The 27,364-nt window shown below is 49.0% G+C and overlaps 1 protein-coding gene across 1 annotated transcript in view; it reads left to right on the forward strand.

The window, feature by feature from the left end:
• Positions 1 to 27,364, forward strand: part of CACNA2D2 (calcium voltage-gated channel auxiliary subunit alpha2delta 2) — a 441,743-nt gene that overhangs the window by 411,035 nt on the left and 3,344 nt on the right. Inside the window, exons 9-34 of the mRNA XM_051985848.1 lie at positions 1,696 to 1,746; positions 2,030 to 2,129; positions 2,783 to 2,941; positions 3,909 to 4,016; positions 4,381 to 4,459; positions 5,051 to 5,100; positions 5,753 to 5,842; positions 6,059 to 6,130; positions 6,609 to 6,683; positions 6,802 to 6,876; positions 7,011 to 7,082; positions 7,556 to 7,627; positions 7,729 to 7,790; positions 9,752 to 9,828; positions 15,810 to 15,870; positions 23,074 to 23,171; positions 23,605 to 23,695; positions 23,934 to 23,996; positions 24,231 to 24,334; positions 24,770 to 24,868; positions 25,065 to 25,153; positions 25,495 to 25,542; positions 25,899 to 25,970; positions 26,081 to 26,233; positions 26,516 to 26,568; positions 26,726 to 26,781. Coding sequence (XP_051841808.1) covers positions 1,696 to 1,746; positions 2,030 to 2,129; positions 2,783 to 2,941; positions 3,909 to 4,016; positions 4,381 to 4,459; positions 5,051 to 5,100; positions 5,753 to 5,842; positions 6,059 to 6,130; positions 6,609 to 6,683; positions 6,802 to 6,876; positions 7,011 to 7,082; positions 7,556 to 7,627; positions 7,729 to 7,790; positions 9,752 to 9,828; positions 15,810 to 15,870; positions 23,074 to 23,171; positions 23,605 to 23,695; positions 23,934 to 23,996; positions 24,231 to 24,334; positions 24,770 to 24,868; positions 25,065 to 25,153; positions 25,495 to 25,542; positions 25,899 to 25,970; positions 26,081 to 26,233; positions 26,516 to 26,568; positions 26,726 to 26,781 — 2,129 coding nt within the window. The remainder of the gene's footprint in view (positions 1 to 1,695; positions 1,747 to 2,029; positions 2,130 to 2,782; positions 2,942 to 3,908; positions 4,017 to 4,380; positions 4,460 to 5,050; positions 5,101 to 5,752; positions 5,843 to 6,058; positions 6,131 to 6,608; positions 6,684 to 6,801; positions 6,877 to 7,010; positions 7,083 to 7,555; positions 7,628 to 7,728; positions 7,791 to 9,751; positions 9,829 to 15,809; positions 15,871 to 23,073; positions 23,172 to 23,604; positions 23,696 to 23,933; positions 23,997 to 24,230; positions 24,335 to 24,769; positions 24,869 to 25,064; positions 25,154 to 25,494; positions 25,543 to 25,898; positions 25,971 to 26,080; positions 26,234 to 26,515; positions 26,569 to 26,725; positions 26,782 to 27,364) is intronic.

Here is a 27,364-nt window from a genome sequence, read left to right on the forward strand (position 1 = left end):
TTCTGTCTTGGTCTCTCTACCTGTGTGTGTCTGTCTGTCTGTCTCTGTCTCTTTCTCTCTCTGTCTGTGTATGTCAGTGTGTCCCTGTGTGTCCGTCTGTCTGTTTCTCCTGATGTCTCTCAGTCTCTCTGTCTCTCCATCTGTCTATTTCTCTCCCCCACATCTTCTCTGTCTCTCTCCATCTCTATGTCTCTGTGTGTCTCTCTCTGTTTCTGTCTTTCTCTGTGTGTGTGCATTTGTGTGTGTCTCTGTCTCTGTGTATTTCTCTTTCTGTCTCTCTGTGTGTCTCTGTATGTCTCTGTCTCGATGTCTCTGTGTGTATGTCTGTCACACACACACACACACACACACACACACACAGAGTACCCTGTGATTCCTTTAGATTTGTTTTTGGTCACTTCTCCTTACCCCCTTTTCAGGTACTTTTGTCCCCACTGACTGAATCTTCAATTCAACAAATATTTATTAAGCATCCACTGTGTATAAAGTAGTGTGTTGAAAGCTGGGATCTAAAGTTTGGAAGAGACATCCGTCCTCCATGGAACTCTGAATCTTAAAAGCAATAAGAAAGAACAATGATGATAACTATGTAATGTGATAAGTACATCAGAGAAGTGTAAAGCAAGTGCTACATAATTTTGGGGCTTATTACTGCCATTTGGAATCAAGAAAGACTTCCTGGAGGAGGTGGTATTTGAGTAGGTCTTTAAAGGATAGATAGAAATTCAACAGAAGATGGGAAGAAGCCAAAAGTAATATTCTGCAGTTCCAGGAGGGCATGGGTAAGATAGACCACTTTAGCCTGAGCCTAGAGCTGAGGTTCTGCTGCTTGGACAGTTAAGTCTACATACCCTTCTAAAAATAATGATTTTAAATGCATAAAATAAAATATATGGGATTACAAAAAGAAACCCATTACATGGAAATGTAATACAGTTATCAAAATATTTTTAACCATTCATGGTCCCCAAGTTAGAAATCCCTCCTATCTAATATGTTGAAGGATGTGATGTGAGATAGAGCTGGAATGACAGAGATCTTTTTTACACATAGACCTGACTATCAAGTTTCCATAATATAAAGATTATTCTAGCAAATATATGAAGGGTGGATTGGAGAGAATAGCCAGGCAGACCTTATAGGGGACTACTAAAGTAGTCCAGATAATGAGGACCTGAACAGCCATGGTAGCCGCAGGAATAGAGAAGAGACAACCAACACAGAATGTAGGGAAGTAGGATTAGGAGAAGCTGGCAGCTAATTGGCTGTAAGAGGGGACAGAGCAGGGAAAGTCAAAGACATCTCAAAGGTTTTGAATGTGGGAGATTTGGTAAATGATGGCACCACTGATGGAGAAAGTGAAGTCAGAAGAAGGAATAGGCTGACTGAGAAAATAATGAGCTCGCTTTAGAGTAAATGGAGAAGTCCTGTAAGTTAACAGACATAAATCTAAGGTTTCAGAGTCAGAGGAACACACTCTGCTCACCTGCAGGATGAGCATTCAATCCAGGTAAGTGCCCTAAGTCCAGACTCAGACTGAGTAAGGCAAAGAGCTAAGTAGGCAAGCAAAGGGGATGGCTGGAACTTTTAAAAATCTCCATCATCCCTTCCCAAATCTGCCCATGATCCATCTTCCAGACATACCCAGACATACCCTGACTCTCTGCCCTGACCTCCAGCCTCTCTCCTGGGCAGGTACATCCAAGGAGCTTCTTCTCCTAAGGACATGGTCATCATCGTGGATGTGTGAGTAAGCAGTGAGGGACTGGCCCTGCCCAGGAGTGAGGGTACTTCCAGCCTCTGGGGCAGAGCCAGAATTCATGGGATCTTCTGGCACAAGGACCTTATAGACCACTGAACTAGTAGTGCTCCCTCAATTCCATCAATGCCATTCTGGGGATCTTCCCTAAGTCCCCAAGATTCCCACATCCTAGCCCGATATCCCCAGCCCCAATGCCTTCCAGCTCCCCAACCTTAAAATGGGGGCAGAGGAAAGCGTACCTTGAGTCATCTGTACCTTGCCCTCTAGAAGCGGCAGTGTGAGCGGCCTGACACTGAGGCTGATGAAGACATCTGTCTGCGAGATGCTGGACACCCTCTCCGATGACGACTACGTCAACGTGGCATCGGTCAGTGCCCTGAGCCTGGAGATGGGGATCTATTACTGGGTGGAGAATCCTCCAAAGGCAGGCCCCCTGTGACAGGGCCAGAGTGACCCAGGATCAGGTCATGGAAAGAGAGAAGGGACCAGTCCCTGGAACCAAACAATCACTGGTTCCTGATAATACTTACACATCACACAAAATACTTTTAGCCAATGGGCTCCCGGAGCCTCAGGGACTCCTTCCTACCCTGAAAGCTTAAGTAACGAAGATGACCTTGCAGTTTTTTGTTTTAGGGGTTCATTTGTTTGAGAGTAGGGGGTTGTCCTCTATTGTATCAATTATAGCAGCCAGGGAGGAAGACAACAGACTTAGGATAAATAAATACATATAATTTGGAAGGACAAAGTTTTAGGGGCAGATAACGGGAAGGAAGGACACGTTTAGACTTCTCTTACCAATTTCTCTTAATTCCTTTTCCCACTAATCCCACTCCCACTCAGATGTTCTCATAGGAAAACAACCCAAGTCTCCCTTGACCATCCCTTGCCTTTTCAGGCCTCCTCAATCTTTTCTCATTATTCCCGAGCATTTCCACAGTCTCCCCTAAATCTGCTCCTGCCACTGGGGGCTCTCTAGTGCCCACCAGATAACTCATGTCTCTCTCACTGCTCCCCCAGTTCAATGAGAAGGCCCAGCCCGTGTCCTGCTTCAACCACCTGGTTCAGGCCAACGTGCGCAACAAAAAGGTTTTCAAGGAAGCTGTGCAGAACATGGTGGCAAAAGGCACCACAGGTTACAAGGCTGGCTTTGAATATGCCTTTGACCAGCTCCAGAATGTGAGTCCCACTTAGCTCAGGGGAAGAGAGGATTCTGAACACAACTGACATCTCCATCCTAGCCTCAGTCCCTCCCCGGGGCATATCTGCACCTGCCATGTCGACTGCGTGGAGATGGGAGCTTGGGGAGGGGAGGAAAAAAGCGGGGAGCTGGGCCTGCAAAAAAGCAGTAAGGAAGATGTTACAGACAGCCTTTCCCTGTCTCTTAGGGGGCCATTCCTAGAATTCACACCCCTGCCTCTGCGAGGGATGCGTGTGGAACATTGTTTCTGGGGTCAGGCTAGTGACAGGAGGGAAATCAAAATGAATGGGCCTTCTGTAAGAATGAGCATCAATGGTCATAGCTTAGAGCAAAGGCATGTTGCCGTGCCCACAGCCCCTCCCTCGTCAACCCTACCTGCAGAAACCAGATCTCCCTCCCAGTGAATACTAGGCATTTCCATCAAGGAGCTGGGAGGTGAGAAGGCGCTCAGGCTATGAAGCCAGTTGCCTCTTCATCTTCCAAGGAGTTAATTTAAGAGGGGAAGATCGAGGGGGACAGGGAGATGCTAGTCTGAGAACTAGACTTGTATCCCAAGGTATGGAGGAAAATCTCAGTGCTGATCCTGGCAGAATTGAGAGGAAGAAAAACTGGCAAGGAGAGCCTAGGACTCATTTCACTGGGAGAAACTGGGTGATTTGTGGATAATTTCAGAGAAGAAATTTCATGTTGGGGGGAGAGTTAAGGTGTAGTTCAAAGGTGGTAGTAGAATGATGTTCTCCTGCTCCAACACCCCTCTCTCTGTAGCCGGTTGGGTTCTGAAGTCACTCTTCTAGGGAAAGGAAAAGATTTTCATAGGAGGTGTCCTTTACCAAAGCATCCATGTGTCTAAGAAAAGGTGGTGGGAAGAGGGAAGGAGAGGCAAGGGCTCCGCCTGGACAGAGCCTCCCCCAACTGACCTCCTCTCCTTCCCACTGGCTGACCCAGTCCAACATCACCCGCGCTAACTGCAACAAAATGATCATGATGTTCACCGACGGAGGGGAGGACCGAGTGCAGGATGTGTTTGAGAAGTACAACTGGCCCAACAGGACGGTGAGGCACACAGAAGTCCCCTATCGGGGCACTGGGGACCACCCCCACTCGCTCTCTGAAGGGTGATGAAAGGGGGGTGCAGCACCTGACATGGCCCGGTAATACCATTCCCAAAGTCGATTCTGTTCCACTCCCATTTACCAAGGGCCTTGGAATTCAGAACACTTGAATGACCTCCCTGCAAGCGCCTCTGACTCTATCCCAGAACTGGCTTTCGGTTCTACAGTTTGGGGTGTGTGGGGGAACATGCATACATATTTACACATATGTATTTGCATTATGGGAGGGGGATCATTGCCACTAGCCTTCCCTGCACTGCCCTTGGTTCCTTACCAAGCTATGAGCCTGACCCCTTTCTCCCCAGGTTCGGGTATTCACTTTTTCCGTGGGACAGCACAACTACGATGTCACTCCCCTGCAGTGGATGGCCTGCGCCAACAAAGGTACCCTCCGTGCCCCACCTCGACATGACCCACAATACAGCAGCATGGGGTATTGGGGAAAACACTGGATTTAGAGTCAGTGGTTGAGCCCCTCTACTTACCAAATGATGCTGGACAAGTCCTCTCCCTTTCTTGGGTCTTAGAATCTCAGCCACAAAGTGAGAGTATTACTCTAAATTATTTTTAAAGGCTTTCCAAATTCTAAATGTTCTAACAAGCCTTGTTATGCTCCCCAACGAAAGTGAAGGAGAAAGACCGATATGGGTAGAGGGAGGCACTCTGCATCTACCTGAGTTTCTGTCCTTGTTTGTCTATCTATGGGCCCCGGCTGTCTGGTCTATAGCTGGAGCTGAGAGGCGATGCTGCTTTTGACTATAGGACTATTGGAGAAAGGGGTCTATGCTTGGCCCCAAAGTGCCCCTTCCTTCCCCCTCCCAATAGGTTCAGTCTCCAGATAACACCTTCCACACATGCCTTTTTGCCACCTTCCCGTCTAGCTACCCATTTGCCCTTCAAATGACCCTCAAAGAAAATCAGGAAAAACCCTCTTCCTTCCCCCACCCCAAAGTATGCTTCCCTTCCTCCCCACAGGTTACTATTTTGAGATCCCCTCCATTGGGGCTATCCGAATCAACACACAGGTAAGCTCACAGGGACTGTAGCCTCAAGCCCTCAATCTCATCCCCAAGACATGAGTGCACCCTGTCTCCGTAGCAGAACCAAACAACTGCAAGAAAAGCAAAGACCCGGAAAGATAGTCCTCCCAGAACCCAGCAGTCCTCCCAACAGGATCTAGGCGACAGGTCCCCTCCTTTCCCAGAACCAAGTCCTTCCAAAGACCCCACTTCAGTGTCCTTGAGCTCCCCAAAGCGGGTCCTAGGTGTCCGGCAGGCTCAGCGGATTTTACTCAACCACTTACTATGAGGTGGGAGTGCCCTCTCCTGGTCACCATAAGAAAGTAACCAGATCCAACCATCCGTTTCCATTGGAGTGGATCAATCATTCCACCCAGGGAGCACCAGAATCAATAGTTGGGGACTCCTCCCTGTTCAGAGGGAGACAGAGGGACAGCTGCTCCGCAGGGTGAAGAAGGGCCTTCCGTCAGAGCAGAGAGCCCAAGCCCATGTACCGGAACGAGAAACAGATTTTAAGTCTCCTTGAATACCAGTTCTGCTGCTTTTTGCCTCGCGACCCCTTTGAGCCTCAGCTTCCTCACCCATAAAATGGTGTTGGGCTGATGGCCCCAGTTCCGAGCCTGTGATTCCTTCCACCCGTCTCGCCCCTCCCTCACAGGAGTACCTGGATGTTCTGGGCAGACCCATGGTTCTCGCAGGCAACGAGGCTAAGCAGGTGCAGTGGACCAATGTGTATGAAGATGCTCTGGTAAGCTTGGCTCCCCCCCGTCAGGACCAGACCAACCCCACTGAGATACGGCTCTTGCTAGCAAGCTGTCAGAGCCCCCCGGGGTGCTCCAGTGAGGAGGGAAGGGGCTCAGCAGCTCTGTCCCTGCCCTGACCCGAGAGGGCCGGGGACTGCGGGCAGATAAGATCTGCTCCCCATGGGGAGTGGACACTGAGGCTACCCTATCCCATTTCACAGGGCCTGGGGCTGGTAGTGACTGGAACCCTCCCTGTGTTCAACCTGACCCAGGATGGCAGTGGGGAGAGAAAGGCAAGTTTGGGGATAGGCATCTGTGCGCGGATTTGTGTGAGCGTTGGGAGGGAAAGAGTCTGTGTCTCGGTGGAGGGGGTGTATGTAATATTGGTGGGGGGCGGGGAGAATGGGTGGGCAGGGGGACAGGGTGGGTGTCTGTCTGTGTGACCGAGGTGGGGAGGGAAGAGAATGTCTGTACCTGGGGAGTGAAGATGTCCAGAACCGTGGGGGGATGCTGTGAGTAAGGCTGAAGTCTGCCTCTAAGTGGAGAGCGCGTTCTGATCTGTGCCTGTGGATAGGCTGTCTGGGACTAGAGGTGGGAAAGTTGTACATGAGCAGGGGTGGGAGTGGGACGTTACACGGAGCCAGACAGGAGGCCCAGTGCCCTAACCTCCAAGCATCCAGAGGTGGACAGCGCTGGAGGGAATGCCCACTGCTTGAGCTAGCTCTCTGCTCCTGTTCCTGGGCTCTCACTCTGGCAAATCTGTGCCCACAGAACCAGCTAATCCTGGGTGTGATGGGCATCGACGTGGCTCTGAACGACATCAAGAAGCTGACACCAAATTACACGGTGAGTGGACTGGACCAGAAGCTGGCTGGAGGATGGTTTGGGGGCCCATCCTCTTCTTTCTTCTATCATCTTTCTTGAGCCAGGGGACAAAACTTGACCCTCCAATTTCCATTTCCAGCTTGGTGCAAATGGTTATGTGTTCTCCATTGATCTTAATGGCTATGTCCTGCTCCACCCTAACCTGAAGCCCCAGGTAAGAAAGAACCTTCTATCCCCTGGCCAGTCCTAAATTAGGGAAATAGTAGCAAAGAAAGGACTGTCGGCTATCCAGGGGTGGAAGCATGCTTAGGGAGCAATAGGAGAATCACTGTACTCTTACTCCCTCAGATCACCAACTTTCGGGAGCCAGTGACCTTGGATTTCCTAGATGCTGAACTAGAAGATGAAAACAAGGAAGAAGTAAGAGGAGGACCTTCAGCCTGCCCCAGAGCACCTCCAGTTCCCACTGCCCCTCAGCACTTACCTTCCAGTCTCCTCTTTTCCTAATACTCCTCTCATTTCTCTGGCCCAGCTTTCCTTCTCCCCAATTCTTATCCCCCAAAGCTCCAGCTGCCCCATTCATCTGTGTCACCTGATCAGCAGGATTCCACTTCTTTACCCCTCATCCCACTTGTCACTAACTTCCTGTCTAAATACTGCTTCTCCATTCCCCAATCAATTGAGCTTCCACATTCACCACCTCCCTACCCTACCTGTGTAACATTGAACTATTTTCTGGTCTATTCATTTCTTTGACCCTCTTTTATCCTAATCTTCTGTCCCATCCCCTACACTGCAAATAACCCTCTTGTTCCCCAATCTACTCTCCTCGGCAAGCCTTAGTCTGACCAACCCCTCACCTTATTCTCACACTATTCTTTACCACCCCTTAGATCCGAAAAAGCATGATTGATGGGAAAAGGGGACACAAACAAATCAAGACTCTCATCAAATCCCTGGATGAGGTGAAATTTTGCTGTGGGGAAAAAAGAGATGGGATGAGGAGGGGAAGAAATATGGGGGAAGGGGAAGAAGCTTCTGCTGACCTCATGCTCTTCTCTTCCAGAGATACATTGATGAAGTCATTCGAAACTATACCTGGGTCCCGATCAAAAGTACCAATTACAGGTGAGGGGAGCCCCAAAAGTGGGGTTCGGGGGACAAGTTGGGAAGAGGTATGTGTGAAGAGACACCCTCCAGCCCTAGAGCCTGGGATCTTAGTCGAGGAGCTGGATTCCTCTTGCAGCTTCTTCAGTCCCTCCACCTGGCTTTAACTAGTCCCCATTTCCCCCACCCTCCCACTATCCATAGCTTTCACTCAGCTCCTATTCCCTCTGAGAACATTTATTATCTCAGACTAAAAACTCTAGCCCACCCTTGAGCACACACACACACACACACACACACGAGTGATCCAGAGAGAGAAATCTCTAGCTTCTCCCTGACGTCCAATTCCTGGGATGAGTGGGAATAGGACAAGACAGGTACGTGAGGCTGACCTGTGAGCTACGCTGGGTAACAGGCAATCCCACTGACTTTGCCCTCACACCAGAAATGGGAGGCTCTATTTTCATACACCATACTTCAAGCCACCCCTCACAGCCCTAATCCCAGCTGTCAGCCGGATGTCAGGCTATTTCCCTATCCCCATTTCAGGTCATATTGTCACATTCCTGGTATCTGATCACACAGCTGTATTACCTTAGGTGTGTAACATGCCCCATAGAAAAAGTCCCATATCAAGCTGTATTATCTTGGGTGTGTATCATACCCCACATAAAAGACGTGATCATCACATCCTAAGGACTGGCTGGCTGTCACACCCATGATATCAGGCTGCATCTTCCCATCCCACGTCCCAAGCTGTATCTTTCCACCTAAATACCAAGTCATGTTGTCCCACCCCTGATATCAGATCTCCCCACCCAGTACCACCTGCTCACCATGCTCTTGTGAGAGGCGATGTGCCTTAGGAGGGCAGACAGACATATCAGATCTCCCCACCCAATACCTCCTAGCCACCATGCTACTGCTGAGAGGCAATATGATGTTGGGGGACGGAGCACTGAACTTAAGGATTCTGGGCAAGTCACTAACTTCTTCTTTAAAATTGGGATAATTAATTCTTGTGCTGCCTACTTTGTTGTGATAAAAGAAAGCAATTTGCAAACCTTAAAGTATTTATTATTGTCCCATTCTGGCAATCAGCAAGCTAACTCACAGGCTCTATCTATCACTACACCCCAGATATAAACCATGTTATTGGACCCTAGAAATCAATTGCGCTCAGCCAATCTCGGCCAGGCTACCCGCCTGCACTATCACGTCCTGAGCAGCAGCCCACACGGTCCCCCCACCCAGCACGCTTGAAGCATCAGACCGTGTTGTCACATCACACAGGTCTCACACCCCAAACAGCAGGTTGTTATGGCAGATCAACAACTGTCAAGCTGTATTATCTCTCCCACCCCCAACCTCACACCTGGGATCAGTCTCCACCTAGCTTCTTGACAAGTATTCATTCTGCTTCTCTGGTGAATTTGCTGCTACACAGATGGAGAAGGCACCAGCAGATGGCTTGAAGTGTCTTCTCAAAGTCTGCCGCAAGTTTCCTGCCAGAGCAGGCTAGAAGGGGAGGGGGCCTCCCTCCCATCTTGCTTCAGGGTCCGGGGGAGGAGGCCTGGAGCCCCAGTGGGCTGTCCCCTCAGAAACAATGGTCCAGAAGGTCCCTTAGAGAGCTCCAAGGCGTGGACACAGATGGGAAAGGAGAATCCAAGAATCCAGGGCTGAGTTGGGGGTGGGAATGAGCCTGGCTAATTCCCAGGTGACTCCGAGGCTGCAGCTGGCAGCCTTATCCCCAGGTAGACCGTAATCCTAATGTCCTAACCTCAGAGAGAAGGCACAGATGCCACCCCAGAGAAGAGGTATTTCAGATAAGGGTGAGGAACTCCAAGCTGGGTTAGACATCCCGGCCCAGCCCAGAGCTCCCTACTTAAGGTAGCGCCCAAATAGGGACACTAGAGTAGCATGGGATCTCTTAGGATTTTCCCCGGTGGATGACGCTCCCCTCTTTTCTCTGTCTCCCCCAGCCTTGGGCTGGTCTTGCCTCCTTACAGCACGTTCTATCTACAAGCCAACCTCAGTGACCAGATCCTGCAGGTCAAGTGTAAGTAGCCTTTCCACCTGTGCCTGCTGCCCCTCCCACTCCTTGCCCCCACTGCCCCTGGCCCCTCAGCCCCAGCCCATTCTGAGCAGCAGGCACCATAAACTCACACTGCTCAGCCCAAAGAAAAACCGGGGGGCATCCCAGACAACAGCAGGCCAAAAGGAGTGTTTGCAGAGTGGATCGGGGATTCAGGGGAGGGGAGGGAGGGGACCAGGGAGGGAGGCCCCCTGCCTGCCCTTCTCTCCAGGGCGCCTGGCAGGGCCGGGGGCTGGGAGCAGCCAGCTCATTGGAAAGTTAGCCCAAAGTTGCATGATTCTTCTCCTCTCTGATTTTAGTTTCAGATCATTCTTTTTATGGTTTCTGGTTTGGTTCTTATCATCCCATGTACTTCCGTGTTGGCCTGCCACTACCCCCATCCACTACACGCTCTGTTTTCTGAACTCTGTCTCTTAACTTTTGACCCAGAGACCCATTGAGGAGGGGAGCTGGTTTCTTTCTATTTGCCCCCTTTTTAAGGGCATCCAATGAATGGAGGACTGGGCCTGGAGTCAGAAAAACCCAAATTCGAATGCAGCCTCCAACATTTACTAGCTGTGTGATCCTGGACAATACATTTAACCTTGATTTACCTCAATTTCTTCATCTATAAAATAGGGATAACAATAGCTCCTACCTCCCAAGATATATTTTATCCTTATAAAATCAAATAAGATCATATTTGTAAAGCACTTAGCATAGTGTCTAGGACATTGTAAGCATTATTGTTTGTACTTCCTTCTCGAAGAGGATCATGACATCATGGGAGGGGAAGCCATGACATACAGGTGAATTGTATTGAATCAAGGGAGGGGTGGCAAGGATATCCCTCACTTTCCCCTCCAGAGCCATCTGGGTCCAGTGCCAGATATAGATCAGGATGACTAGAAAGAGCCCTGGATGAAAAATGTTAGCCATTATAGCTATTATTCCTTCTCCTGATCCCTTCAGGGTCTTTTCCATCCCTTTTCCCTTTTTCTTTCTTCTTTTCTTTCTTCCCTTCTCTCTCTTCAACAGTTATCCCTTTTTCCTCATTTTTACTTCCACCCTTAATTTTCTCTCCCTCCCCTTCCTCTTGCTCATTTTCTTTCTTTGCCCTCATTTTATCCTTCTTTTCTACCATGCCTTTCCCCTATTCTTCCCTCACTTTCCCCTCTCCCTTCCTTTTTTGATCTTTCTTTATCTTATCTTTATCTCCCTCACTGTTTTACTATTTCTCCTTCCCTATTTTACTATTTCTCCTTATCTTGGTTTTCTTCCATTTTCCTTCCCAGCCCTCCTCTTTCGATTCAGTGTCTCCTTTATTATCTTTTCCCCTCACTCCCCTTTCCCTCCCCATCTAGTTCTCTCTTATACCTACCATGTTTTCTCCTTTCACTAATATTAGTTTTCTTTTTCTTCCTCCTTCTTCCTTCTCGCCTTCTCCTGATCCTCTTCCTTTCTTTTCCCCTCATTTTCTTTTTCTTTTTTTTTTTTCTTTTTGTTTTCAAGGCAATCAGGGTTAAGTGACTTGGTCAGAGTCACACAGCTAGTGTTAAGTGTCTGAGTTCAAATTTGAACTCAGGTCCTCCTGACTCCAGAGTCGGTGCCCTATTCACTGCACCACCTAGCTGCCCCTTCTCCCTTCTTTTTCCTGCCTTACTCTTCTTCCTTACTTTCTTCTCCTCTCTCTCTCTCTCATTCTACTTCTCTTTAGTTTTCTTTCTCTTTCTTTCCCTCTGCCCCCCCTTTCCCCAATTCCCTTTCCTCTCTCTGGTCTCCATTCTCTTTAATCTTCCCTCACATGATCTATCCTTTTCCTTGCTTTTTCCTCTTGTCTCTTGCTTTTATCCTCTCCCTCTCTCTTCCTTCTGCTGTCTGACCCAACTAACCCTTCTCTCTTTTTTCTTACCTTTTCCCTACTCCCCTCACTCACTTTCTCTCCATCTCTTCCCTTTGCCTCCCCTGTGCCTATCATTGGCGTCCTCTGCATGTTGCACCCCATGGATCCGATGCCTGCCTCCCTTCTTCTCCTGAGGGGGTGACCAGCTTTCCCTCCTGAGCCTGTGCTGCACCCCTGCCCCCTGCTGTGTGCTGCTGCCCCTGGGGTGACTGGGAGGGGGTGGCTGGGGCTCTGGGCCTCCAGTGCACCCGCCCCCACCCCCACTGGTGGGGCCTGCCTCCTGGGGGGGCTTGGACTTTCCTCCTTTGAGTTTTTTTCTCTCTTTCTCTCTCATGTCGTTTTTGCGAGGTTTCCTTTGAGTATGATTATGATACACAATATTTTCATTCAAATGGCCATTGAATAAAATATTGTTTGTGCCCCTTCCCCTTTCCACCCAACCCCCTTTTTTGTTTTGTTTTTTTTTTGTTTGTGTTTGTGTTTGTTTTTGTTTTCCTTGCTTTCTCTCTATGGTGGATTCTCACAGTGTCAATCAGCAAACTGAAGGGCAAGTATATTCAGAACGAGCACACTCAACCCTTCACCCGATTCCCAACCTTCCCTTCCCCTAACCACCCCATCCTCCTCCTTACTGCCCCACACCCCTGCTTGCCCCATCTCCAAGCCCTGCCCGAGGCCAAACTAACCTCTCTCTACTTCCACTTCCAGTTCTGTTCCTTCTTCCCTCTGATCCCTCCTAGCTCTAGCCAGCTTGGGCAGGACCCTTTCTGAAGGGAGCCTCATTTCAGAGCCCATGTCCCCCGGGGCCCCTCTCAACAGGGTCCTTCTCCTGAACTGATATTCCAAACACCTCCTTCTTCTCTACTCTTTCTGTGTTAGGCCCCTATTCCCACCTCCCCACTCCCCATCCTATCTCCTAAATCCTTGACCTGGTTTCCCTACCTCTTCTTTCTCCCTCCAAGTCAACTCAACATCTAGGGAACAGGGCTGGGCTGGGCCGAGCTCATCTGGGCTGATCTAAGCTCATATCGCCACTCTCCAAGCTTTCCTGAGATTAAGAGGAGGGAAGGCAATTGTATTAGACTCAGGAATCCAAAAAATAGGAACAATCCAGCTCAGAAGGTAGACTGAGGAGAGGGACATCATTATCTCCAGAAGAGAAAGTGTAGGGTTCTTTCTCCTTTCCTTACAATGATTGCGAATATTGGATACATCTTTACATGTTTCATGAGAGTGATGTAGGGATGGGTGTGACAAAAATACAAAGAGGGAGGGAAAGGGAAAAAGAAAAGAGATTGGAAAGAAAACAACTCTTCCCTCCAATGAAATGCACACACCATCAGAATGTTGCTAAGAAATATGGACAATTAGAGGGATAGAGGGAGTAGGGCAAACAAGTCCCAATACCAAGTCCATCTGTGTTCCTTTCTTCCCTCCCCCACCCCCTAGCATCTGGAGGCTAGCCTCTGTTTAAAGATCAAAATGTTTGATCTCCTCTTGGAGGGAGAAAGGGGATCCTCCTTGGGGCTCCTGTATTTACAACATCCACAAACTTGTTCCCAATAGACCTGGATGCTGATACTGTCCGTGGTGCTGAAGTATATACACAGCATAGACGCAGTGGTCCTCAAAGTGTAATCCAAAGAATTGTTGGGGTCTCTGAAACCCTTTCAGAGGGTCTACAAATTCAAAATTATTTTTTATTTCTAATATAGTAAATAGCTATAAATATAACCCATGTGAACAAAAATTCTTTGAACAGATCCTCGATAGTTTTTTTAACAACATGAAGATACTGAGAATAAAAGTTTGAGAACCACTGGTAGAGAATTGGGTATAGAATGAGAGGAAGTCCACCTGTTACTATCAAAGGAAGTCCCCTCCTGGTGTTTCTTCCCTGGAATTGGCAGCCCAGTACCCAGGACTCAAACAGTGAAATATGTAATTGTTCAGAACTAGAGGCTGGAAGAGACTGAAATATGTTTCCCTGGAAAGTTAGGGATGGGATGGCCTGGAGCAGGGGTTTGTTTAGGATGGCTCATGGAGGAGTTTTCTAGAATGGATGGATAGTGGATGAAGAGGGGTCTCTGAGGATCACAGACCAGATTTGGGGTCCAAGTGGAAATGCCCTGTTCTCTCCAGCTTGAGTTGTCTCTCTCCTCTCTCCCTCACCCAGTGACCTTGCCAATGCAATGCCAATGGAATAATGACTGTCTTCTAGATTTTCCTTCCTCCTTCTCCTCCTCCTTCCTCCTACCTTCTCCTCTCCCCCCATCCTTCTTCCTTCTCCTCTCATTGGCTTGTATCCAGACCCCACCTTATAGTCCTATCAGAAAGCAACAGTCCAACCAGTGACAGTTCAGCCCTCCCAAAGCCCCAATCCTTTCTGTCTTGCAGTGCATTGTGGGAAGATGTGGGTAGCTTGGGCAATGCATGGGAAGGGCCCCTGAGAAAAGACCTCTCCATAGAGAAAGAAAACCTTTGACATTCAAAGGAGGAGAAGATAGGAGAGGGGAAAGAAGGGGAATCATTTCCTGGGAATAAAGTAAAGAACTGGTGATGCCAGACATCCTACTGGACTGACTAGAATACTGCTCCCCTAGATTCCAGGGATACTATCAACATATTTGTATGGGCAGGTGGAATGGATCCCTTCTCATCCCCAAGAAGAATAGCCACTCCCAAGGAAAGACTCACAGAGAAGGCACATGGGAAAAAAAGGCATTATAGAATGGAAAGGGCTCTAGAGTTAGAAATACAGGACCCAGTTCTGGCACTTAACATGTGTTCTTGGGCAAGTCACCTTCCTTCAGAGAAGATCCCAATCTGCCTAAGCTATGTGCTTTTTGGATCTGGACCCTACCTTTGGCATGCCTCCCTCGGCCTCCTGAGTTCTTGATAACACCTGACTAGTCAGACATCATCCTTCTACCTACACTCCCACCCTACTCATTCCCATCCCATCCTGTAGTGGAAGTCCAAAACACCTAACAATTTCCTTCCTTTCTGCCTCCCAGATGCTTCTAGCACCAAGATGACAGATATCTTTAGAGTACATCTGCTTACTTTTTGAACACGGTCTCCTCAGTCTCAAATCTTTCCCTTCAACCTAATCTACCTTACCCCCACCAGACTAAGGAACTCTAAGTCCAACAATTCCAAAGCAGGCTGAAATCAGGATTCTGATATCTGTGTTCCAGATCTGACTGATCCCATCTAGACCAAAATTTTGCCTTCCCCTTACCCATCACATGCCAGGTTCTATAGACAAGGATAGGAGGGTTTCTTCTCCATTACTGCCCTGACCTAAAGAAAAATGTCTCAGTTCCAATTGTACCCCTAGAACTCCACAATGCACTGCAGCCCAACCATGCCACAGACACGTCTCTGGTTGGACTGTCTGTCTCCATGAAAGATCCCCTCGGTTTGGCCATGTTGATGCCTGAAAATAGAACAAAAAAAAGTTAAAGGAAAAAAACCAAGAACAGCCAAAGGCAAAAATCTGCGGATTCCCCAAATCAGTAGGTGTCCGCAAAGTTCCTTCCGAGCTGAACGATGCATGTGGTTCTTTTCCTTTATGGATGCGATGAGAGAGACCGGCACATTCGCCCAGACCATGCATATATATAGCTGTGTGTGTATATATATGTGTGTGTATGTGTGTGTGTGTGTATCCGTGTATATGTGATATACAGTGGTATGGAGACATATACAGCCAAGCCAATGGACTCCATTGCACATGTGAGGACAAACCAGTCCACCCAGACCTGGGCAACATATTGGCTATAACTTCCCTTCTCTTGCGATGCTGCAGTTTCCAAAGGGACCACCCCCCACCCCTTCCTCTTCTCCCACTACCCCACAATGAAAGTGTCAGTGTGGGGGACTCTCCTTTTTTTTGCTGGTATCTCTCCCTTCCCTCCTGCTACTGCCCCTCACCTCCCTTGCCCATCCTTCCCTTTCCTTTCTGAGCCTGAGCCTGAGCCTGAGCCCCTGCTCTGAGCCCCCAGGCCTCCCACCTTCCCCCAACCCCCCGCCGGATAACCCTCCCTTTCTGTTGCAGATTTTGAGTTCCTGCTCCCAAACAGCTTTGAATCTGAAGGACATGTTTTCATTGCTCCCAGGTAGCTTTGCGTGTGAGCTTGCCGAGGTGTCCGTCCATCCTTCTCTCCTTCCTTCTGTCTGTTTGTCCTTTTCTCCCTTCTTCCTTCCATCCCCACAGTAATCTTGAGAACCCCTATCTCCTACCATGCCCCATTTTTCATCCCTACCTTTCCTCTGCCCGCACTGCCACCTCTGATTTTCTCTGTGTCTGTGTTGTGTGCTGGTGTCTCCCTCTCCCCTATGAGGTTCTCCCTGGGGAATCCCATGGAGATGCTGCTCCTGAAGTCTCCCTTTCATGCCCATACCCATTCTCTGCCCCATCATATACATGAGCCCCATATGTGTGGCTGCCAGTATAGGCAGGTCTACATACTAGGGCCATGTATCCGGACAGTGTCCGGCCCCACCAAGCAGCAGACCAAGGTGCCCCCAGGCCCCTAAGGCCAACAGCTGAAAACTGAATTGCCCCAGTTGTCCCTTTCCTCCACTATATTCAACACCACCCCACAGAAGTTTCTATTCAGCAATCCTGTCAGCTCTGACCCCAAGTCTCCCCAAGTGCATCCCCTGTACAACTTCCCAAATTCTGTAGCTCGTGATTCTCCCAGATTCATCCCCAAGTGACTTTCTCAATTCTCTATTCCCATGGAATTTTCTATCTTCTCTCCAGAAATCCTCCTCAGCTCCATCCCTAGAGTCCTTTTCCATTCTAGTCTTTGGGGCTTTCAAATTTCAGCCTTTAGCTATTCCCATCCCCACCCCCACCAACTCTACCTCTTACCCCACTTTGGAAATCCTACCAGGTGAAACCCCAAGATGCCCTCATGTCTACTCCCAGAGTTTCCTCCTTTCCCATCCTTACTTCAATCCAGCTTTTATAGAACTCTGGGCCTTTTTAACCCAATTTCAACCAGTACTTGGGCTTCCCTGGTGCATCCAATGTCAGGCCAAGGAAGGGTTTCCCTAACCCTACAGCCCTCCTGTGGGCATCTGCTGCTCTGTGGTCTGAGATTCCTCTCCCTACCCCTTCCCACCTTGTCTTCCCTGTGTCAGTGTCTTTGTTGGTGGAGGGGGGCAAAGGGACCAAATAATTCCCAAGCGTTGGGAAAAACACTCCCTTAGTGATGCCCCCTCTGCCCTGCTTGCACCTGGGGCTGGGGACTCCTAGCAGGCATCCCTACTATTGCTGAACCATGGAACTAAAGTGGGCAACAACCTGTCCTCTCTTCAAAAGCACCTACCCCAATCCCATCCCCAGCTCAGTTCTGATAATACCCCGTGTACACCAGAGCAGGAGTAGGGCAGGGCAGGGGATGGGCCACTGGGTCTTTGCAACATCTGCTCCAGGTAAGTAGAGCCATCTGGCCCTAGCTTCCTAGATCTGGTGGGATGAAATTGGAGGAAAGGGATAATCCAAGAGGACCGGGACAAGGACCAGGACTGGGACATAAACACGTACATACATTCTAGCCCCAGATAAAGCCCTTTTGTGGACCTGCCCAGGTAGAAAGGAACGGTGAGGCATTTCACAAGGCATAACTTGGCCTGATACCCAGAACACACTGAGTTTCTGAGTCAGATCTGGGGAAGTCAGCATCATTCACACATACAGGAGCAATGGAGGCGCTTCTCTTCCAGCAAGAGGACACAAGGAAGCTCAAAGACAAGTATCATGGTTGTTACCTGGGTCAGAGTGTGTGGCTAGGAGGAGGAAAGGACAGGGTAGCAGGGGAAGGGGCAGAGGCTGGAAGGGCCTAGGCTGAGGATGGAAGGGAGGTAGGGGTGTGAAAAAAAACTGGGCTTGCCCTTGGCACAGGGGCTATAGTTGCTGATGTCTTTTCTGGTTCCTTTGGAATATGTGACTCAGGGACTATTCCCCTATCCCCCTTTTCCCATGATTCTACCCAATGCCTCCCTAGACAGAATTCGGACACTTTAGAACTTACATGTTCCGCATTGCTCCTAGACCTAATCCTAGCTTCTCTAACACATCCAGAAATATGAATGCCAATTTCCAGGACATATACCCGGCTGATGGTGACTGAGAATGAGGCTAAAGTAAACAGAACAAGATCCCCGTACCTGCCTCTTGGAAGTTCATAGACCATGAGCAAATAGGGTAGATGGTAGACTAGCAATATTATCCTAGATGGAGGTGCTACCTCTCTTTAAGGGATCAAGCCTATACAATATACTAGCTACCTACCAAAGCACTCTGCCAACTCATATCTCCAGCCTCATCTAAATAGCCTAAGGCCAAGTCAGAGACATGAAATGCAGAGAAACCAAGTCCAAGAGAAAAGATGACTGGCAGTTCCAACTCCTGTTGGCTTTGGCCAGAATTTGGCCATAAATTCATCAGTCCTGGTCATGGCCAATCAATAAGTCAACAATGATTTATTAAGTATCTACCATGTGTCAAGCACAATGCTAGGAAAGGTAATGCAAATACAAAGAATAAATTCCTACTTGAAAATAAGAGCTTTTACCTTGTTTACAGGGTAAACATTAATTCTGACTCCACACTTAGCCCTAAACCCTTGTCCAAACTGAAATCTAACCCACTAAGCTCTAGAACCAGTCATAAGTTGACATTTGGCCAACCACTCAACCTGGTCACGGGGAGATCCTTTCATCTTGGCTGCATATAGAGCATTAAAATCAACTCCAAACTGTATTTTCACCTTGACCAGAATCAATCCTGACCCAATCATTAATTTGCCCATCCCCAGTCATAGACTGAGCCTTAATCCTGACCATGTCCGTACAGTGAATCCTATTCCTGACCAATTCAAATCAACAATCATTAAACATAAGGTAAGAAATAGAAATTAGAGGAATGAATATAGGCAGAAGGGAAGCAAAATTATTGCTTTTGAGATGACATGATAGTTTACTTAGAAAACACTTAGAGAGTTAACTAAAAACTAATTGAGATGATTTAACAACTTCAGCAAAGTTGCAGAAAATAAAATAAACCTATATAAATCAGCATTCCTGTATAGTATCACAAAATCCAGCAGGAAGAAATAGAAAGAGATATTCCATTTAAAATCACTACAGACAGTGTAAAATACTTAAGAGTCGACCTGCCAGGGCACACATAGGAATTATATGAACACAAACACTCTGTACACAAATAAAAGATCTAAATAACTGAAGAAATATGAATTGATTATGGGCTGACTGAGCTCACATAATAAAGGTGACAATATTATAAAATTAAATTAAATAAATAAATTATTTATTTAATACCATACCAACCAAATTACCAAAAGATTACTTTATGTAGCTAGAAAAAATAACAAAATGTCACCTAAACAAGTAAAAGGTTTAAAAAATCTCAAGGGAAAATAAAAATGTGGGATCACAAGAAGCCTAGGACTACCTGATCTCAAACTGTACTATAAAGCCATAATCATCAAAAGAACTTGGTCCTGTGTAACAAATGCTAAATATCTAGAAGATATTGTGCAAGGAAAAAAAATGAAATGGTCTTTGTCTTCAAGAAGCTTACATTCTACTAAAAAGACATGTACACATATAAGTAAATACAATGTAGAGTAATTTAAAAAAAAAGGGAGAAGTAGCAAACTTCTGTGAGATCAGTAAGAGGCTCATAAAGGTGATGGGTATCTGACATATTCATCAAAAAAGCTACTGAGGGAAGAGATCTCATGGTGGGGTATGGAAAGTAAAGGTTCAATGTCTTTGAAGAACCAACCAACCAATTTGACGGGAACAGAGACTATATGAAGAGGAATGTGAAATAAGTGGAAAGGTAAGTTGGGATCATATCATAGGGAGCTTCAAATTCCAGGCTGAAGATTTTCCTTTTCATTCTAGAGATAGAAATATTGAATCTATTTAAGATTTTTGAAGAAGAGTACAACTATGGTCAGGGCTATGCCTTGAGAATATCAACTTGTTAGCTGCATGGAGGATGGATTGGAGAGATGAGAGATTGGAAGCAGAAAGATCAATCAGGAGACTACTTCAGTAGGCCGGGAATGACAAAAATGAGGACCTAATCTAGGGGAGGAGATCTGTAAGTAGGGAAAAGGGGATGGTTGAAGGTAGAATTGACAAAATCCAGTGACTGAATGGGCGATGATGATGCAGAGTAGAGGATAACTCAAATTTTAAATCTGTGTGACTAAAAGTACTCTCTTCAGAAATGGGAAGGAACAGAAATATTGAGTTCTATTTGGAACGTGTTGAGTTTAAGATGCCTAAGGGCCATCCCAGTGAAGATATGTGCATTAGGCAGTTGATGATGGTGGCCTAGAGTTCAAGATTTAGAATTCCTCTATATCAGATAACTGAACCAATAAGTACAGATGACATTGTCAAAGGAAAGTTTAGGGAGGAAAAGAGGATCTAGAATAGAGCTTTAAAGGACATCTACATTTTATCAAAGTCATGATGCAGCAAAAGAGACAGAGTAGTGGTCAGGTGAGAAGGAAGAAGATGAAGAGAGAGCTGTGCCGTAGGAGCCAAAAAGGAAGAAAGTGTCTGGGAAGAAGAGGGAGTGACTGATCGTGTCAACAGCTGGAGGAGAATGAGGAATAAGAAAAGGCCGTTGGATTTAGCGTTGAAGTCATTAACAACTTTAAAAAGAGCAGTTGTAGATGAGTGATAGGGTAGAAGCCAGATGTCAAATGATTGAGAAGTAAATGGGAATGAGGAAGTGGAAGCAACATATTTAGACATTTTCTAAAAACTCAGCTATAAAATTTGAGAGAAGAGCCTAAGACAATAACCTGAAGGAGTGGCAGGATCAAGTGGAGAATTTTTTAAGGATGGGAAAAAGATGGGCACATTCAAGGGCAGAAGTGAAAGAGCCAGTGAAAGTGGAGAAATTGAATAAGTGATAGAGAGAGCAGGCTATCAGAGCAGGTGGAAGGGCCCAAGTATAGGCAGAGCCTTAATTAGCATGAGACAAATGGGGGGAAGAAGAGAGACAGAGAGATACAGAGACAGAGAGACAGAAACAGAGAGACAGAGAAGATAGGGAGGAAGGAAGGGAGAGCCAGGGATCCTTTGTCAGGAAACCAGGGTCTCCTCACATCTCATCTCAAGGTCTTCTCTTGACTCCCATAGCCATCCTCACCCTCTTCCAGGTGCTTGATTCTCTCAGTTCTGCCTTTCATCCAACGTGATTGTACCAATGGTTAAATTGTCTCCTGGACCACCAACGCTCTGCTCCTTACCCCGCCTCTCACATTCAACTGTTTGTTTTTTTTTCCATAATTGAAAAGTTTTCTATCTAAGGCTTAAATGGAGATGTGGACATTGGCAAAGGAAAGGGCCACCCCTTCAGCTGAGACTAAAGTAAAGGAAGGGAAAATGCGAGATAACGAAGAGAGATTTTTAAGTGTGGAGTAAGGGAAAAGAGAAGGCTCTTTGTTTTTATGGTGTTGGCTTTGTTTTCAGCAAAGTAGGAAACAGGTTTCTCTGCTGAAAGCAAGAGGCAAGGAGGAAGGAAGAGAGTTAGAAAAACTATTGAGGAGAACATGAAAGTAAGTTGAGAAATAAATTGCCATGTCTCAGAGAGGACTCGGTTGACATTAAATAACAAATTAACTGAACCTAGTTAAAAGGTTGAATGATTTGGGTTTTTAGCAGTGTCCAGCAGCAAGTGGGTAGGAGCAAGGAAGACAGGTGATGACGGTAATCCAAGGTTTGAGTTTGGCAAGGCAGGAGCGGTAGTACCACAAGGGAGTAAGGGGCTGAAGAATAAGGGGTAGGGTCACTCACAGAGGACTGCGTGTTGTGGTACCAAAAAGTGTCACCTGTTTCTGGCATCCCCTACCAAGGTGGCAATCCCTGACCCATGTCCCTGCTGGAGAGCTTTCAGCTTCCCATCCCCGCCCATGCTAGAGATTCATAATGGCACCTTCCACATACTTCATGCCTGGGAATCAACTGGCTTAGATGTCTCTCCAGCAGATAGTTTGAACATTCCCTATTTTTGTTCACCTCTTCTTGTACTCGGTCATATTACAAACTCACAAATGCGAGTGGGCAGAAAGGCGGTGCATTATAAGAAAAAAATATTCTAGAATAGAATGCTATATTTGGAGCCAAAAAAACCTTAGTTTAATCCCAACTCTGACACCAACATATTGGCTGACCCTCAAGCAAATCCCTGACCCTCTCTGAATCTGTTTCCTGATCTATAAATTAAGCTAGTAACAATTCCTAGTATCGTGACTTTCACAAAACTAGGTATCATTATTATCAGCTTCCATCTATAAACATATATTATTATTGTTATTACACTCAAAAGCATATACATGCTAAAACCAAGATCAAAGGAGGGAATTGATCCCTAAGGTTGCTTCCATCTGAATATAGGATCCTATAACACTGTAACCCTAACTCATGAATTGATTAACCAATAAGTTTTTCCTTAAGAGGTGAGGTGGAATAGAAGACAGGATGTTAGACTTGGAGTCAGGAAGTCATAATTCAAATCCTGCCTCAAACACTAGTTATATGACCCTGGAAAGTCATTTAACCTCTTTGAGCCTCAGTTTATTCATCTGGAGCATGGGCTAATAACAGCACCTACCTTCGCAGCATTGTTGGGAGGACCCAGATGACATTTGCAAACTCTAAAGGATGGTAGAAATACTAGCTATCTTCCTGAGGCCCCTGGGTACCCAGTGCTGTGTTCAGTATTGTGGGAGAGACAGAGAAGGTGCAGGAGACGCCTTCAGGGAGGCTCATCATTTGGAGGAGATAGCAGAAAGGAGCTCTCTGAAAACTCATGGGCTGCAGTAGGGCAGTAAAGCTCACATTAAAAAGTGTGATTAAAAAGAAAATATATGTTCAGCCACATGTCGAGAGTAACGAGCACATAAAAAGACAGCCAAGTAAACCATATGCATACAAAAATGTACCCGGGGCAGCTCGGTGGCGCAGCGGTTAGAGCAGCAGCCCTGCAGTCGGGAGGACCCGAGTTCAAATCTGGCCTCAGACACTTACCTCTTCCTGGCTGTGTGACTCTGGGCAAGTCACTTAACCCCAACTGCCTCAGGAGAAAAATGATCTCTGCCCATGGGCCACAAATGACTGTGGATGCAAAGACCATCACACACAGGCACACACACAGTCCCCAGCCTGGGTGAGTCCGCAGCACAGCACGCAGTGAGTGGGCCCATCCATTGTGGGGTCACCCACTGGTCCCCCGCCCCCTCTCCCCCTCCCCCTCCCAGAGAGTACTGCAAGGACCTGAACGCCTCAGACAACAACACGGAGTTCCTCAAGAACTTTATTGAGCTCATGGAGAAGGTGACTCCAGACTCCAAGCAGTGTAAGTGTCGGGGAGCAGCCCCCGGGAATAAGTGTGCCTTTGGGGGAGCCCCTAGTCTAAGGAAGATGCAGCCCCCAGTGTAAGGCAAGCCCCCCATCCTGGGGGAGCCCTAATCTAAGCAGGGACAGCCCCAGGAAGACAGGACGGGTAAAAGCCTTCTGTGTTGCATAGTAATGTCCAACAACCAGTCAGTCTAGTTCGTCCTGAGCCCCCAGCACGGGGAGGTCAGAGCCCGGGGAGTCATGGAGGATGGAGGATCAGAAACGGCCTCGGAGGAGGGAGTTCTGAAGCTGTTTTTTCAGAACGTCCCCTGACCAGGCTTGGCAGAGAGATGGGAAAGGAATAAGAGGAGGGGGCGTCGGGTGAGGGGCTGCGGGGCAGTGGATGAGGAAACCAGGACTCTCCCTTGTCCCCTCCCCACCTCACTCTGAAGGTAACAACTTCCTCCTGCACAACCTGATTCTGGACACCGGCATCACACAGCAACTGGTGGAGAAGGTGTGGAAGGACCAGGACCTCAACACGTAGGCGCTGCCCCTCCCTGCCCCGGAACCGCACTGGGCCTTCCCAGCCCCTGCCCCCCCCTCCCGCTCTGGTCCCCGGTGGGACGCCCCTCTGGGAAGCGGGAGGAGGGGGCCACAAGGTCATGGCCCGAGGGACAGGGTGGGGGGAGGCGCCCATCCCAGGGACGGGGGTCCTCAGAGTCAGTGCAGACGGTCCCAGAACCGCTCCCCTTCGCGCTGACCCTGCTCCTACCCTCAGGTACAGCCTCCTCGCTGTGTTCGCTGCTACAGACGGGGGCATCACCCGGGTTTTCCCCAACAAGTGAGTCATCCCAAGGCGTGCCCCCCAGCCCCATATTCGGTCCCGTGCCCTGAATGACATTTGTATCTGGTTCTGGCGCTCGTGTCCGCAGCAGCCCCCTCCGGCCCTCTGAGACCCGGCCTGCGCCCCCCGGCCCTTGCCACCTTCCTGTTTGCCGCCGTCCCCCAATTCCCACGTTCTCTTGCCCTCCCCCGCCTCCTTCCCGCACCCTCCTGTGACACTCCGGGTCTCTAGGGCAGCCGAGGACTGGGAGGAGAACCCGGAACCCTTCAATGCCAGCTTCTACCGGCGCAGCCTGGACAACCAGGGCTACATCTTCAAGCCTCCCTATCATGACTGTAAGTGAGCCTAGCCCAGGCTCCTCAGCCCCTGTGCCCAGACCGGGCAAGGGGCTCCTTCCCGCCCTCCTGTGTCAGGGAATGGAGAAAAGGGGCAGGTGAGGCGGCGTAAGGGGGAAGGACGTTCGGGTCCTCCCAGAAACCTGCTACTGCAGGAGCCAGAATACGGATAAAGGCTCTCCGGGCCTGACTAATCTCGGAGGGACGTTAGAGCCTCTCTCCCCCACTCCTCCGAGCCTCTGCCTCGCCCTCCCCAGCCTCCCCCGGGCCGAAGGAGAGCGCCAGCTCTGGGAAGAAGGGGACCTTGGGAAGCCCCGGGGCCTGTAGCTGAGGGGAGAGCGGGGGGATGCTGGCTTTGGGCACTCTGCCTCTCCTGGGCACGGGAGCTTCTGCCGGCTCTCCCCCCTCTCACCCGCGCCCATCCCTCCCTCCCAGCTCTCCTCAGACCGCTGGAGCTGGAGAACAACACCGTGGGCATCCTGGTGAGCACAGCTGTGGAACTCACGCTCGGGGGAAGGACAATCAAGCCTGCGGGTAAGGAAGGGAACGATCTGGGGGAGGATCCTGCAGGAAGGGGCAGGGATGTGGGGGACCCGACTAACACACAGACCACCCATGCTGAAGCCTGGGGGTAAAAGGCACAGCTGCTGGGAGCCGGCAGAGGATAAGGATCAAAGTTAAGGCTAGACCTCCTAAAAAGGCCACTAATCAGCACCCTCTCCTTCCTCAGTGGTGGGAGTGAAGCTGGATCTGGAAGCCTGGGCTGAGAAGTTCAAGGTGTTGGCCAGCAATCGAACGGATCGGGACCAGCCCCAGAAGGTAGAGGGGAAGGACCAGAGGTTACAATGGAGAGCCCAGGCCCTGTCCCAATCAGCAGAATTATTCTCCAGACACTCTGGCTCCCTGGGGCAAAGCCCTGTGACTCCATCAGCCTCCCCTCAGCTTCCCAGTCCTGGAAACGGTTCAGAATCCATCATCCCCCAGCATAGAGACCGTGTTGCTTCTGTTGACCTAATGAATCAGGGGGACCCCTGAATTATGAGGATGCCAGTCTGTGGGGGAAGGAGAATGCGGGAGAGGGAAGGAGGAAGTCCCTCCTGAGAGATGCTGAGCCTCCGCCGGCCCCGGCCTTCCCTGACCAAGCTTTGCTTTCTCCCCAGTGTGGCCCCAACAGCCACTGTGAGATGGACTGTGACGTGAACAACGAGGTAGGTGGCAGCCCTAAAACGCCTTCTTTCCCAGCCCACCCTCTTCTCTCTCCTCCCCTCCCTCTATCCCAGAAAAGCATCCTAGGACCCTGAGATTGAGATCGAGAAAATGAGACCCAGAGGGAGAAAATTAATTGCTCAGGTGCACACCGGGTAGGAACTGAACCAGAATCCGAACAGTGCTCGAGTTGCTTGCCCGGTGCTCTTCCCACGTCCCTCCTTGGTGCCCCTCTGCGTCAGGGGGGAGCGAGGCTGTTCTCCCTGCACGGGGCACCAGGAAGGTGCTTGTGCCCCACACACACCTTGGCTCCCCGGGCAGGGCTGACCACAACTCGCTCCCTTCCTCGCTCTCTCAGGATCTGCTCTGCGTTCTCATCGATGATGGTGGATTCTTGGTTCTCTCCAACCAGTACAATCAGTGGGACCAGGTGAGCTAGCCAGGCTGAGGTGGGGGGCCCTTCCTCGCTGAGGCTCCTGGAGCCAGGACCCAGCCCTCCCATCCTGCCCCACGCCCAGGAAGACCTCCTTCTTCTTACAGGTGGGCAAGTTCTTCAGCGAGGTGGACGCCAACCTCATGCTTGCACTTTATAACAACTCCTTCTTCACTCGCAAAGAGTCCTTTGACTACCAAGCTGTGTGCACCCCCCGGGCTCAGAGCAACACGGGCGCTGCCCCCCGAGGGGTCTTTGTAGTAAGTGAGAAGCTCCTACTCCGACAGCCGAGACCTCCAGCCCAGGAGCTCTGTCCTGGCTGCGAGCAGTGTTGCAGGAAGGGTCCCAGAATGCCCTTTCTGGTGTTAGACTGTGGGCGTGGGTTGGTACATTGGACAGAGCTAGCTCCCGACCAACTCTGGGGGGCAATTGGGGGGGGGGCTGAAGAGAGCAACAGACGTTCCCAGGGGGCAAGGGATTGAAGTCAGGAGGAAGGCTCTCTAGGGGGAAGCAGCTGTAGAAGCCTGTCCTTCTCTCCCCAGCCTACCATCGCCGACTTCCTCAACCTGGCCTGGTGGACGTCAGCCGCAGCCTGGTGAGCTTTTGGACCAAGAATGGGGCAGTGTCCACTTTACTGTTAGGGAATGAAGCTTTGCTCCTCGGGGAGGTTCAGGAGGGGAGCAGGATCTGAGCAGGGGACCCGGTGCAAGCCCAAACCTCAGCCTGATTTCTGTTGGGCCTGCCGTCCTCAGGTCCTTGCTCCAGCAGCTTCTCTACGGACTCACCTACCACAGTTGGTTCCAAGCAGGTACTGTACCACGTGACCCGAGGATGGCTGGGAAACGGGTTGGGGACATTTGGCCTGAGGAAGACTTGGGAAATACATAACTCCTGTCTGTAAGAGAGACTAACATCCGGAAGGATTATTAGCCTTTTTTCTGCTTTCTTTTGGCTTAACATTGGGAAGACCACTCTAATTAATGTCGAGAGCTGTCTAACAGTGGGTCAGACAGACTTCCTGCCTTGGGAACTGCCTATCAATCCAGACTCGTATCCATGGGAATTTTCATATGGTGTCTGCACAACTGCCTGTCCAGCTGCTGCATGAAACCCTGAAAAAGAGATAGTTACACAGGAAGGGAGATAGTCCTGGATGGGTCCCAAGCTCCGTCTGTCCTCAAGATTTTATTTCCGAGATTACCGGAGCTTGGGATGGGAGACAATACTAGGCTATAGGATCCCCTGATAATCTCCACACTTTCCATTTGCCATCCAGAGCCAGCCAAAGGAATGAATTTCAAGAAGTAGGGAGTGTTAAGGACAGGATTTGTAGGGGAAAAGAATACACAGACTTAGGACGTTCACTGCTCCGCGCCCCTTCCAGAGTCCCG

Source organism: Antechinus flavipes, chromosome 1 (genome assembly GCF_016432865.1).
Source record: "Antechinus flavipes isolate AdamAnt ecotype Samford, QLD, Australia chromosome 1, AdamAnt_v2, whole genome shotgun sequence".
In the NCBI taxonomy this organism is placed as follows: Eukaryota; Metazoa; Chordata; class Mammalia; order Dasyuromorphia; family Dasyuridae; genus Antechinus; species Antechinus flavipes.